The sequence below is a fragment of the Sander vitreus genome, chromosome 4 (assembly GCF_031162955.1).
Source record: "Sander vitreus isolate 19-12246 chromosome 4, sanVit1, whole genome shotgun sequence".
NCBI lineage: Eukaryota > Metazoa > Chordata > Actinopteri > Perciformes > Percidae > Sander > Sander vitreus.
The window spans coordinates 2,278,855-2,291,898 of record NC_135858.1 but is presented as its reverse complement, the minus strand read 5'-3'; the positions used below and the strand labels follow the sequence as shown (position 1 = coordinate 2,291,898).

The 13,044-nt window shown below is 41.5% G+C and overlaps 1 protein-coding gene across 2 annotated transcripts in view; it reads left to right on the top strand.

The window, feature by feature from the left end:
- Positions 1–1,146: 1,146 nt before the first annotated feature.
- bin2b (bridging integrator 2b) overlaps positions 1,147–13,044 on the top strand; it is a 14,601-nt gene continuing 2,703 nt past the window's right edge. Inside the window, exons 1-10 of one of the 2 annotated variants that reach the window (XM_078247688.1) lie at positions 1,147–1,355; positions 2,542–2,622; positions 4,721–4,775; positions 5,230–5,324; positions 7,693–7,788; positions 7,961–8,068; positions 8,204–8,289; positions 10,838–10,913; positions 11,426–11,508; positions 11,720–12,425. In XM_078247688.1, coding sequence (XP_078103814.1) covers positions 1,260–1,355; positions 2,542–2,622; positions 4,721–4,775; positions 5,230–5,324; positions 7,693–7,788; positions 7,961–8,068; positions 8,204–8,289; positions 10,838–10,913; positions 11,426–11,508; positions 11,720–12,425 — 1,482 coding nt within the window. In that variant the 5' untranslated portion in view covers positions 1,147–1,259. The remainder of the gene's footprint in view (positions 1,356–2,541; positions 2,623–4,720; positions 4,776–5,229; positions 5,325–7,692; positions 7,789–7,960; positions 8,069–8,203; positions 8,290–10,837; positions 10,914–11,425; positions 11,509–11,719; positions 12,426–13,044) is intronic. The other variant, XM_078247687.1, reaches the window with a different exon arrangement.

Genomic DNA, 13,044 nt, shown 5'->3' with positions numbered 1-13,044 from the left:
TCAGTCCATTCCTACATTTTTGTTTAATGCTTGCAAATTGTAACTGTAGGTCAAAGCCTTATTTGTATTTTTATTTTATTATCTACATTCTTTTTTACACCAAAATAATGAGTGGCTTTTCCATACGCATTTACACGTTTTTAGTCAATAGGCTACAATGAATTAATTCTATCAGGAGGTTGGGAAGCTATAAGGATTAAGGTCGAGGATACAGGTCATTTTCTGTAGTACATTACTCAAAATTCCAATTGAAGGACATGTAGGCTAGGTCTGATCGTGTTGCTTGCTTTCTTAATGCGAAGTAGCAGGTCACATTGGGTTGGGACGTACATGTTACTCATACTACTATTGTGAGAAGCAGATGTGTCAACAATGGGTAACTCAGCAAACAGTGCAGCTCAGCTCAGCAAAAAAAAAGCTTAATTGGGGAGTGGAGCAGGTCTGTGAGGTAGGAAGGAGCCTGGTTATGGAGGGCTTTGTGGGTGAGGAGGAGGACTTCAAACTGGATGCGTTGGGACCAAACATTTTGAAAATGTTGAATCCTTTACTATGATTTCGAAAGATGTTTGCTGAGGATTTTGTTTAGTTGGTTTTCTTGCGTGTAGTACTACTCAAACGTAGCCTACTCAAAAAGTACATGTTCTTATTTATCAAATGATGTTTTTTTAAACATGTTCAAAATGAACTATTTATATAAAAAAAAGCTTTATTTCTGCGTCCTCAAAAGAAACTGAGTTTTTGAGGCACATTTGAAGGCAGCGTCTCAGCCACTACACTGCTAATCCGCGGCTGCCCCTGTTTACGTCACGTCGCTGACTCAGGTACGCGTCATCAGAGAAACGTAATCTACTACATCATTTTCAGGTGAGTGTCGTTGGATGACTTCCACCTTTACAGCGAAGTGCACTGTTGCAACAGCGTACGCGATGTTTGTTCAACAGATCAGGACATGCAGAAACAGTTCATAATAATAATTCCTTTAACAAGTTTGGACAGGAGCAGACTCCCACTGATGGTGATGTAAATAACTCCATTCCTAGCTGGGATTTAAACACCGCCTGTTTGTTTGTGCGCGTGTGTGTGTGTGTGTGTGCGCGCGCGCGCGCGCGTGTGTGTCTTGACACTTTTTATTTTGCTCCACCTCCATTGCTTTGAATTTAAGTCGCAATATTCAGCCGCCGTGAAGCAGTTTCTCAAGAGGAAGCAGGCAGTAGGCGGACTGTTCTTTTAGTGAGGAGAAACGGAAAGATCGATTGACGATGGCAGAGAATAATAAGATGGGCCCAAATCTCCAGGCTGGAGCTGGATTCCTCGCCAAACGGGTCCAGAAGTCTTTAAATCGAGCTCAGGAGAAGGTGAGCCAGGGAAATCAACTTTAGTAAAGTTACTTTGGGTCCGTTTAACTTCAAAACTGTAGGCTATACAGTAGAAGCACTGTCATTAGTTTGGGACGATATGAGACAGACTTATTCAAGCTTGTTTTGTCATCCAGCTTGATCCTACTGGTAGTAGGCTATTAAGTCATTAGATGCCCTGATGTAATAGTAAACCGACTTTTCTTCAAGATTACTCAAGTAAGGGTTTCTTGGAAGCATTAGATGGGGCATCTCTGAAGGGTCTGTAGCTTTTAGTATAAGATTTACAACAAGTGGGCTCCCAAACAGGGAAAAGCTGCTCTTTCAGAGGATTTGTTTAATGTTTTGTTTCCCCTTAGTAGACATTGTGAAATGAGAGAATGTGTAAGCTGTAGCCTATATTGCTTATGAAATATATGGCTCTGTAGCTACTGTTACTTTCCTAAAAGTCCCGTTATCTAGCTGTGTGCCAAGTTGTAACGCCTAATGAAATGCTCCCAGGGGGGCAGGATACAATCATGTCAAGCCTATTTGCTGGAACTCATCATAACAAAGTGTAAGAACATGTGATACTTGAGAAAAGGAAACGCTCTCTATGCAAGCAGCAAACCATGTCATCTAAGCATTGTCTCTTGTATGTTTTAGACTGTCTACATTTGAATGACTGGACTGTAAGTCTGATGCATCATTAACACATTAGCTTGGACTTTCCCGTTCTAAGCATCGTAGTATTATTCAATATTGTACAGCTGTGTGCGGACACAGAAGCTGCCACTTCCTGACTGTGCACTTCCTCTCGCTTGCTGAGCCTTTCTCACTCAGTTTGTGGTTGGCTTGTTTATTTCACTGCTACGCCCCGAAAAATACAGCTACAGAAGTTTGCATGTACTCTGTAGTTGCTAGACCGAAGCCTATTTTGGGGATTCAGAGATTTTTTATTTTTTTTTTGTGTGGAAATCATAGATAATGAGAGCCTTTGTTGCAGATTTAAAGTTAAAGGTCATGCGCTGTGGCATTCAGGCTTTCAAACAGCTGCATGCAGCTGACTATGAAGTACACTGTAGGCCTAATAGTTTGCCATGTGTGCCTAATTCTCCTTTTTATTTAGTCCGGCTAGTAATCATTAATGCTAGAAACCTATGTCTATGTGATGTTGAAACTTACTGTGACTCTGTCGTCCTCTCAGGTCCTTCAAAAACTGGGCAAAACCATGGAGACCAAGGATGAACAGTTTGAGCTATGTTTCCAGAGCCTCAACAAACAGCAGGTACACCAACATGCCATCTTTTTTTAAAGGTCTCTCTACATGGTTGTCCTTTGCTGCAAGTCTGGAAAAAAAAGTTTTTGCTTTATGCCACTTTTATACACCTTACCAAACATCTCCGAATAAATGGAGCACTGCTGAGTCTTAAAAAAACCCCAAAAACTGTTGTTCTGTTTTTGCCGCTGTTGCTTTGAGATGCAAACTCACAAGTTCAGGCAATCAGCTCGGCCTTGAGAACAGGAAATACTTGAAACAAGATGGAGCTCTTTCTTATTTTCTTATCTATTCTGCATACATACCGCTTGTTATGTCTCCTCGATATCTGTACACAAGAATTACCCTTTATACTAAAATAAATGAGATAGTGTATATGCTCAGATTCAAGAAACAATCCATTTTAAGGCTTACCCACATCCTCATGAACTAACTTGGCCCGGTTTTGGTCTTTTGAAAGGATTTAAAATGAGACTAATATTGGAAAGAGAAAATGACACGGTCATCCTTTTTCACAAATGAAAAGATTAATTGAAAAGAAATCCAATGCACCATCACACAGTGGAATACACTCAGGGGCTATGTTGCCACTGCCTTACTTGGTCTGGTATGACCATTAGCTTTATGTGCTAATGTTAGCAAACATTAAATCAATTTCAATTTCAAGTTTTATTGTCATACGCACAGAAAGGAAACGTGTTCCTCTGTACAATGAAATTCTTCCTTTGCTGTCCACAGAATGCCAAAACCTCTACAATATATACTACAAATATACAAAATAAAACAATTTTAAAAGGCAGTGTGTAAAAAAAGAAATAAAGCAATAATAATAGTAATAATAATCATAATAATAAACAGTGCAATGTTAGATATTGCTTTATAATGGAAATGACTGAATCAGTACACTGACTTCATGTCTCATTTCTATGTGTGCTACTGTAATGGCCACCTGGGAGTATCAGGGACCACCCCCGTGATTACGTTGTTTTTCCGACTACCAGCTTTCATTTGCTTCACTGTCTATGCGTGTTCTTCTTCGGTTATATTGGCGTTTGGCATAACAACTTGTTGCAGGACTGCCACCAACTGTTGGGCGTAGCCTACAGCATCAGGTGTGTGAAAACATGGAGGCCACAATAACAACCTAAATTGGTAGCACATTGTGGACGTTGGCAAAATATATTACATGCATGTGTGAATTTTCTATATTTAGGAAAAGTTTCTCACCCTTCAACCCATTTGAACGATCGTCGGCCATGTTTCTGTACGTCAGTTGTCAACAACGCGTCACCAACTCTGTTAGCAAAACCTAGCCCCAGTTTCCCACCTCTGATTCCCACATGGAGTGACGTGAATGATGACGTTTTCACTGGGAAAAATGTTTTTCCGATGCCCATGAATGCACGGTTACACTGTGTTTTAGCATTCATCATTATTTTGTAAGTCAATTGTGGCCACTATTGCTGCTGTTAGGCTAAAATGACATGGCCTACAGTAGGTTCACGATTAAGTTGCTCAACGCTTACTCCATTTTAAATGCAACAACTGTGGTACATATTGGAGGGAAACTGACGAGGAGAAAGAGGAAGGAAGTCGCACGCTGACAAAACACACTGCTTTTCCTTCACCGCTACCATCACCACATCTTTTAAAAAAAAAAATTTAAGATTATTTATTTGGGCATTTTTGGCCTTTTATTTTGACAGGACAGCTGAAGACATGAAAGGGGAGAGAGAGGGGGGAATGACATGCAGCAAAGGGCCGCAGGTCGGAGTCAAACCTGGGCCCACCGCGTCGAGGAGTAAACCTCTATATATGGGCCCGCTCTGCCAACTGAGCTATCTGGGCGCCCACCATCCCCACATCTGATGACATTGTGATAAAGATCAGATATGTTGGATAATGTGCAGCTCGGAACTTGCATGCAGAAAACGTTAAACTGTACACAATGGCAGTCAAACAGAAGCACACTGATTTTAACATTTGAGGTTGTTAAGGAAATGATGAAGCATAAATGGCTCGGATCAGCCATAGAGATACCGTTACTGGGTGTCACCGAATTTGACTTTGTTGTAATTTCTGCTTTGTGTTTTGCTTCTGCACACAGATAGATGGAAGCAGGTTGTTTAAAGATGTCAAAGCCTACCATGCGGCAGTAAAAGGTAGGTTATGAAAGCATATGCAACATACATATACATGCCCACAGCACAGTGTTAACAGAAGGCCACTCTTTGCTCAGGAGAATTAGTGAATAATAGGGAAGTGAATTTCTTCTATTCTTGGATGCTGTGTCTGACTTTTGCAATTCTGTCTGCGTTGCCATGTTGTACAAGAACAAATAAAATCCTGCAGTGAAAATGGCAAACGCAGCATTGCATATGTGATTCATGTGCAAGAAACTGCTGTGTTTCTGGTCTTGTCAGCTATTGCTCCTGCATTTTGAGCTCCAGTCAGGAAGCCCGTGTTGTTCTGACCTTCTTGGTGTGGGTGTAGCAACAGTGCCACAAACCCTAAAAACAATACCGCCACAATGCACTGCGCTGCTGATGCTAGATGATAAGCTCCTTATGCAGTTATGATTTTTTTTGCCTAACAATTTCCTGTTTGTTTCTGCAGCCGTGCATGAGACGTCCAAGCGACTGTCCCAGACGTTGCGAGACATCTACGAACCAGACTGGAATGGAGGGGAGGACCTTGCTGTCATTACAGAAGTATGTTCATAATGTGTTTTATGTGTTCAACAGTAATCTGAGAGCTAGTTCGCAAAGCCAGCTAAATTGATAAAACCACTTTTAGCACTTTTTCAGCAGGTTGGCCTTATTTTTTAGGAAAATAGTTTCCACCATGCAGGTGTAAAAACAGCTTGAAATAAGTTACTATGAAAATATATGCATCAAGACTGGAGTGGCCCCCATTTCACCAGTATGCATATATGTACAGTACAGGTTAAAGCAGTGTCGATCAGTTTTTTATGGCCTATGGGGGCAGAACGCCACAACAAGCTGCACATCACACACGTTTGACATTTTATGGCCTTATAAAGTTTAATGGTTAACAGCGAACAGATTCTTCAGATACTTATTTACAGATCCAGCAGCACCATTAGCATTCATTTGGGATCATTGTTCTGGCCAGCTGACAAATACAAGTCCAATATTGACTCTCCTTTTTAGTTCTGTTTAGGTCTCAACCAACTCCTGAGGAGAATTTTTGCATCTTTTGCTGCTCAATGCTCCACATATATCCACCAGCTAGTCGCTAACGTTAAAAATGAAAACAAGATGGAGACATGGCCTATTTAGGCGGATGTTGTTTTACATCTTGAACAGTTTACAGTTACAGTTTGACTGTAACAAGCATAAATGCTGAGGTTCAAAATGAAATGGTACAGTAGAGTCACACTTTTTTTTTTCAGTTTGACAAATTTGTCAGAAACTAGTGCATTGCCCGTTCAAAACGTGCCAGTTCGTAACGGGCCGATTGCTTGGCTTCTGGTATTGCTGCTTGCAGCTTTCTCGAGAACCCCTCTCTGCAAACAACTTCTCACTCGACACTGCGCTTCCTTGGGTCCTGATCGGTACATCTGACTAGCATTGCTAGGGGACGCAACTATGTCATGAGTATACACATCACTTGCCAGCAGCTAGTTACATAGGACCAAGCTATTTCCAGGAACAAAAGCGTTCATTCCAGTTTTTCCATCGCTGATGCATGAAGTGTTTGAGTTACCTACAATGTACGATTTCCGGTCTCTCTTTGTTTATCTGGGCTTGAATGTACTGTACAAGTGTGAAGTCGATCGGATGAAAGGTTGTCGTGAAAATCTGCAGACAGACAACATGTAATGAAGGAGTTTCCAGTTAAACCAATTTGGACTAATGAAGAACCATCATGAAATATTAAAGTCCAATTGAAAAGGAATAGCATTTTGTTTTGTCTGCTACAGCATACATTTCTGCTCTGTAAATCATCTAGTCCTATGTTCTCCTTTTGAAAAATAAATCTTTAATACAATTTCATATTGTTTGCTTTCATAATGGCTCCCCCTAGTTTTGCATTAATTCGACGGAATACCGTTCCGGTGTTCGTCGATGAAGACGGAGACCTTATTTTGATACAGACAATCAAATCTTGCATAATGCAGTAACGTCAGTGTTCTATCATAGGCAGAGCAGGTGGTCACAGAGCCAGACAGCAGACACAACAAGAGCCACACACTGATCAACAACCACGTTAGCTTTCCTGTTGAAGTCTCCTTCTTATCCAACTCACAAACATGAGCACACGTCTTGTCCTCCACCTCAGCTGGTTGAACGAGTCACCAAACGCATTCACCGGGGACAAGTGCATTGCTAACGTCTGTTCGCAGATTAGACTAGATCTTTCTTTTTTTTCTTTTTTTTTTTATAATAAAAATAATAACGGTAAATGGTATTTGGACTCGGCCATTGGACCAAACATTTTAGTTGGTCTCGACCAAGTCCAGCACTATGTGCTTTTTTGCTAAAGTTTACTGGACGTAACAAGTTCAAGAATGGGAACACCTGTGTTGCTTGTTATTTGTTAGAATTTCCATCGGCAGTCCAGAATGATCTTGTTCCACCAGAATAACATCCAAAATGTGAAGTTGCACTTCAGCTTTATCTGACTTAAGTGAAGTTGCTGTAGGTAGGATTGCGAAGATCCAGGAATTTGAACATCAACAACTTCTCAGTCCCTCCCCCCTTTCTGCTAAAGCTCAGATCTCTGCAGGGTAAATCCAGACAGCTATCTAGACTATCTGTCCAATCTGAGTTTTCTGTTGCACGACTAAAACAACTTTTGAACGTACACATGTTCCACCAAAACAAGTTCCTTCCCGAGGCTATTTTTGCCACAGCACCGTGGCTCTGCCCGGTGCTTAACGCCGCCTATGATGATTGTGCCAATCGTCATATGCCATGCCAATATGCCAATAAACCAGAGCACGTTTTTCTCCCATCGCGGAATGCTGTGTGGACTCGCCAGACCCTCCTCCGTAGCGCTGTGGAGGAAGGTCTGGCAAAGCGAGACTAATGTGATGCCAACTGTGTATCTTAGAGTGAAGACTTGCTGTGGAACGACTACGAAGAGAAACTAAGTGACCAGGTCGTCCGCACCATGGAGAACTATACGAGCCAGTTCCCTGAGGTCAAGGTAACCTGATGCTTTTTAACTTGAATCAGTTCCTGCAAAACTGCATGCAAATACTAGAATGTGCTTCTGGGCCTCTTGGATAACACCAGTCTGATTTTGATGACGCACGTGGAGATATCCATCCTCTCACTGGTGGATGACATGTTCACTTAAACTCTTATTTGTGTTTTAGGAACGGGTTGCCAAACGCGGTCGCAAGCTGGTGGACTACGATTCAGCACGTCACCACCTGGAAGCGCTCCAGAGTGCCAAGAAAAAGGATGAAGGCAAAATAACAAAGGTAGCGTTAGTATTACAATACACAAAGCACAGAAATACCTTGTGTGCAACAAGTGCTGGCTGATGAGTGGTTTCAAGTTGGACGTTTTCCGTTTTTTTTTTTTATAAAAATGTACTTTTGAATCCTCTTTAACAGGCAGAGGAAGAGTTCAACAAAACCCAGAATGTCTTTGAAGAAATAAATAACGAGCTGAGGGAGGAGCTGCCTGTCCTCTATCAGAGGTATGGTTGAAATGAACACGGTCATAGATAATGCTTTGTGGATTCTCCTAGTGGAGTTTTGGATCCTGATAAGTACGGTTAGAACATCTGTGCATGAATGAGCAAGTTTAAAGCTGATGTGCAAGGGTCGTGTTGGGTATTCAAGACTAACGAGACGCACCTGGGTTATTTGGAACGTAAGCCAAATGCGAAGTGTGTGCACATATGCAAATGAGCAATTTAAGTTGTATTATTAAAAAAAAAAAAATACTGGTAGAGATTTTCAGAAACGTGTCCAGTTTTCACCTTTTCGAAACCCTTCGGGTAGGTGTTCAGATATTGAATGAGAATAAATCACACACACACACACACACACACACACTTTATTATAACATTTCCTATTTAATTAATGCAGAAAAGTAAGATAATATACAGTCAGGTCCATAAATATTGGGACATTGACACAATTCTAATCTTTTTGGCTCTATACACCACCACAATGGAGTTGAAATGAAACGAACAAGATGTGCTTTAACTGCAGACTTTCAGCTTTAATTTGAGGGTATTTACATCCAAATCAGGTGAACGGTGTAGGAATTACAACAGTTTGTATATGTGCCTTCCCACTTTTTAAGGGACCAAAAGTAATGGGACAGATTTAACAATCAAATCAAACTTTCACTTTTTAATACTTCTATTAGTATATTTTATACTTCTAATCCTTTGCATTCAAATACAGCCTGAAGTCTGGAAGGCATAGACATCACCAGACACTGGGTTTCATCCCTGGTGATGCTCTGCCAGGCCTTTACTGCAACTGTCTTCAGTTCCTGCTTGTTCTTGGGGCATTTTCCCTTCAGTTTTGTCTTCAGCAAGTGAAATGCATGCTCAATCGGATTCAGGTCAGGTGATTGACTTGGCCATTGCATAACATTCCACTTCTTTCCCTTAAAAAACTCTTTGGTTGCTTTCGCAGTATGCTTCGGGTCATTGTCCATCTGCACTGTGAAGCGCCGTCCAATGAGTTCTGAAGCATTTGGCTGAATATGAGCAGATAATATTGCCCGAAACACTTCAGAATTCATCCTGCTGCTTTTGTCAGCCGTCACATCATCAATAAATACAAGAGAACCAGTTCCATTGGCAGCCATACATGCCCACGCCATGACACTACCACCACCATACTTCACTGATGAGGTGGTATGCTTTGGATCATGAGCAGTTCCTTTCCTTCTCCATACTCTTCTCTTCCCATCACTCTGGTACAAGTTGATCTTTGTCTCATCTGTCCATAGGATGTTGTTCCAGAAATGTGAAGGCTTTTTTAGATGTTTGGCAAACTCTAATCTGGCCTTCCTGTTTTTGAGGCTCACCAATGGTTTACATCTTGTAGTGAACCCTCTGTATTCACTCTGGTGAAGTCTTCTCTGATTGTTGACTTTGACACACATACACCTACCTCCTGGAGAGTGTTCTTGATCTGGCCAACTGTTGTGAAGGGTGTTTTTCTTCACCAGGGAAAGTATTCTTCGGTCATCCACCACAGTTGTTTCCCGTGGTCTTCCGGGTCTTTTGGTGTTGCTGAGCTCACCGGTGCATTCTTTCTTTTTTAAGAATGTTCCAAACAGTTGATTTGGCCACACCTAATGTGTTTGCTATCTCTCTGATGGGTTTGTTTAGATTTTTTCAGCCTAATGATGGCTTGCTTCACTGATAGTGACAGCTCTTTGGATCTCATATTGAGAGTTGACAGCAACAGATTCCAAATGCAAATAGCACACTTGAAATGAACTCTGGACCTTTTATCTGCTCCCTGTAAATGGGATAATGAGGGAATAACACACACCTGGCCATGGAACAGCTGAGCAGCCAATTGTCCCATTACTTTTGGTCCCTTAAAAAGTGGGAGGCACATATACAAACTGTTGTAATTCCTACACCGTTCACCTGATTTGGATGTAAATACCCTCAAATTAAAGCTGAAAGTCTGCAGTTAAAGCACATCTTGTTCGTTTCATTTCAACTCCATTGTGGTGGTGTATAGAGCCAAAAAGATTAGAATTGTGTCGATGTCCCAATATTTATGGACCTGACTGTATACTTCCCAGGGGAAAATTTGCCTTGTACATCAGTCTCTGCAGTATTAAATCACAGCAAAAAAAAACAATACAAATGCATCCATCAAATGCACATGCCCATCTGCATCAGAAAACATCAATATGTCAGTGCCTAATACCTATATTAGACAGTGGAGAAATGACACTAAATGAGGGGAGAGAGGGATGGGAATGATGTGCAACAAAGACTGGACATAAACTGGGAACGTTATGGTTCATGGTCTGCAGCTTTGCCAAAAGGTGAAAAAAACCTTTCATGACGAAAGTACAAAAAAGAAACTGTGGGTCAGGTGTGTAAATGAGCATTTCCAGCCTGTAAAATGTACAGATGGGATTAGTCCAAGCAGACCTTTTCCAAAATGTGTGAATACCAACATAACTTGGCTTGTGATATATTCTAGAAGGTCATACAAATGAACTGGAAGATAAACTAACTATTTTTGTCTCTGTAGCCGGATAGGTTGCTATGTGACGGTGTTCCAAAACGTATCAAACCTGAGAGATGTCTTCTATAAGGAAATGAGCGTGGTAAGAGATAACACAGATCCTTTATTTCCTCACACTCATACATAGTAATTTGAAGTACTTAAGTTGGGGCTGGCCGACATGGAGAAAATCCGATATCGCAATATTATTGACCAAATACCTCGATGTTGATGTTGTGGGATTGACAATTGGTGCTTTAAGAAAATGACACAATTACATTTAAGATAAATACTCATCAATAATGTGGATGTAATGACTAAGTGGTTAAAGGCAAATAAAAGAGCATCTAGAAACAGTCAGGTAAGTTCAGAAAATGACATCACTTTACTGTAATGCAGCCTTTAAAACCAGGAGAAGACACCACTTATCCTCAACACCATATGAGGATATGATGATATCTAGTCTCGTACCACGATATCGATAAAATATCGATATATTGCCCAGCCCTAACTTAGGTGTGAAAAAAAAAAATACCATGAAAACTATTACGACTGCATCTTTAAATAACATTTAAGTATGGGGTTTGTGTGCTTATGTTGCACTTTGTGTTGCAGCTGAACCGTGAGCTGTACAATGTGATGAAGAAACTGGAGACTCAACACTCGGGAAAAGCTTTCATCATCAAGGGTCTGAACAGGTACAGTAAGGCGCTGTGGAGCACATGTTTCCTCATCTGTGGTTACAGTGTTCCCAACAAGAATGTATTGTCTAGTAACTGAATAGCGCACATACACACATTGCTGCCATTTCCGTTCAATATGCCGGAGTACTAATTACACTATTCAGGTAGGCTTATGCAATGCTACGTGTAAGTCCAACAATAATGAATGGACTTTGTCTTCAAATAGCACGTCAAGCAAGTCAAAGAAGAGAAAGTCCCTGGTCATCTCCAATCCCATCCCTTGCAACACAGCTTTCCCAACTGACCACGTCTCCATGCACTCTTCCACCGAAAATGGAAAAGACGCCGTTCCCTCTTCCCCTGTCCAACGAACTGAAAGCATCTCTGAAGAAACCGGCCCGCCAGAAGAAAGTAGTGTCTCATCCAAAGATGTCAACTCGTCAGACTCTGATCTCAGCTCCAGCGGCGCTAACACACCTAAGAGGCTGTCAGTATGTGACAATGACAACAGCGACCGGAGCACAGGGAGTCAAAGTCCAGAGGAGGCGGCGGCAGACGCAGCAGCAGACGCAGCAGCAGACGCAGCAGCAGACGCAGAAGCTGAACTTGCGACAAACCAGTCAGATGACTCCGGGGTGAGCGTACCAAAGTCAGAGGCGGGAAGTCAGGAAGTGTCCAATCCCTCCGATTCTGCAGATAGTGCCCCACAGAGTCCAGAGCAGGAGAATGTGAGTGATCCACCCTCAGAGAAGGCAAAGCCCAAACCTGTACCGGTTCCTGCCCCTCGCGTCTCCTTCCACTCCAAAGATAGACCCCCCCTCTTACCCGCTAAAGAACAGGAGGAGACGGACGAGGAAGCATCAGTCAACCAGGAGACAGCTGACTCAGGCCATGACTCCAGTTCCCACAATCCACCAGGCTTCCTATATAAGGTACATGACTATGATTAAAGGAAGACTTTAACAATTTGGTAATTTAAGTTTATTATCTTGCTTTCTGATGCTGAGATGAGGAGATCATCTCATGTCGTGTCTTAAAAGAGTGCTCCACCAATTTAGCATTGCACTCCTATATAAGAGTCTTACTGATAGACTGTTTGGAGGAAAATAGGACCAAAATCTGAGATTTCGTCTTTTATTCAATGCATTATTAGTTGTCAAAACCTGCCTACGATACCCACAATGTAAAACATTCACTTCTTTCTAACTTCACACCACCATTTCTTTTTTTTTTTCATTTTCAAACTTGTAGTTTGCACAACATTTTTTTTCTCAAGTGCAGTAGTACTCCCCAAAACCTGTAAACACACTTTGATGTGTACAATTGGTGGAGTTCCCCTTTAAGTACAGAGCTGGAGTCAGTATGTTGGCTTAATGTAAAAACTGGACACAGCTAGCCAGGCTAAAGTTTAAAAGCTAGGCCTATGTTTTTTTTTTTGTGCATCATGATGATGATGATGATGATGAGCTTCTGAAATATCTGTTGATTTCTACCTCCACTCCAAAACAAAGGATGTGAAAAACATTGCCTTTTTAGTTGCTCGCAAATAAA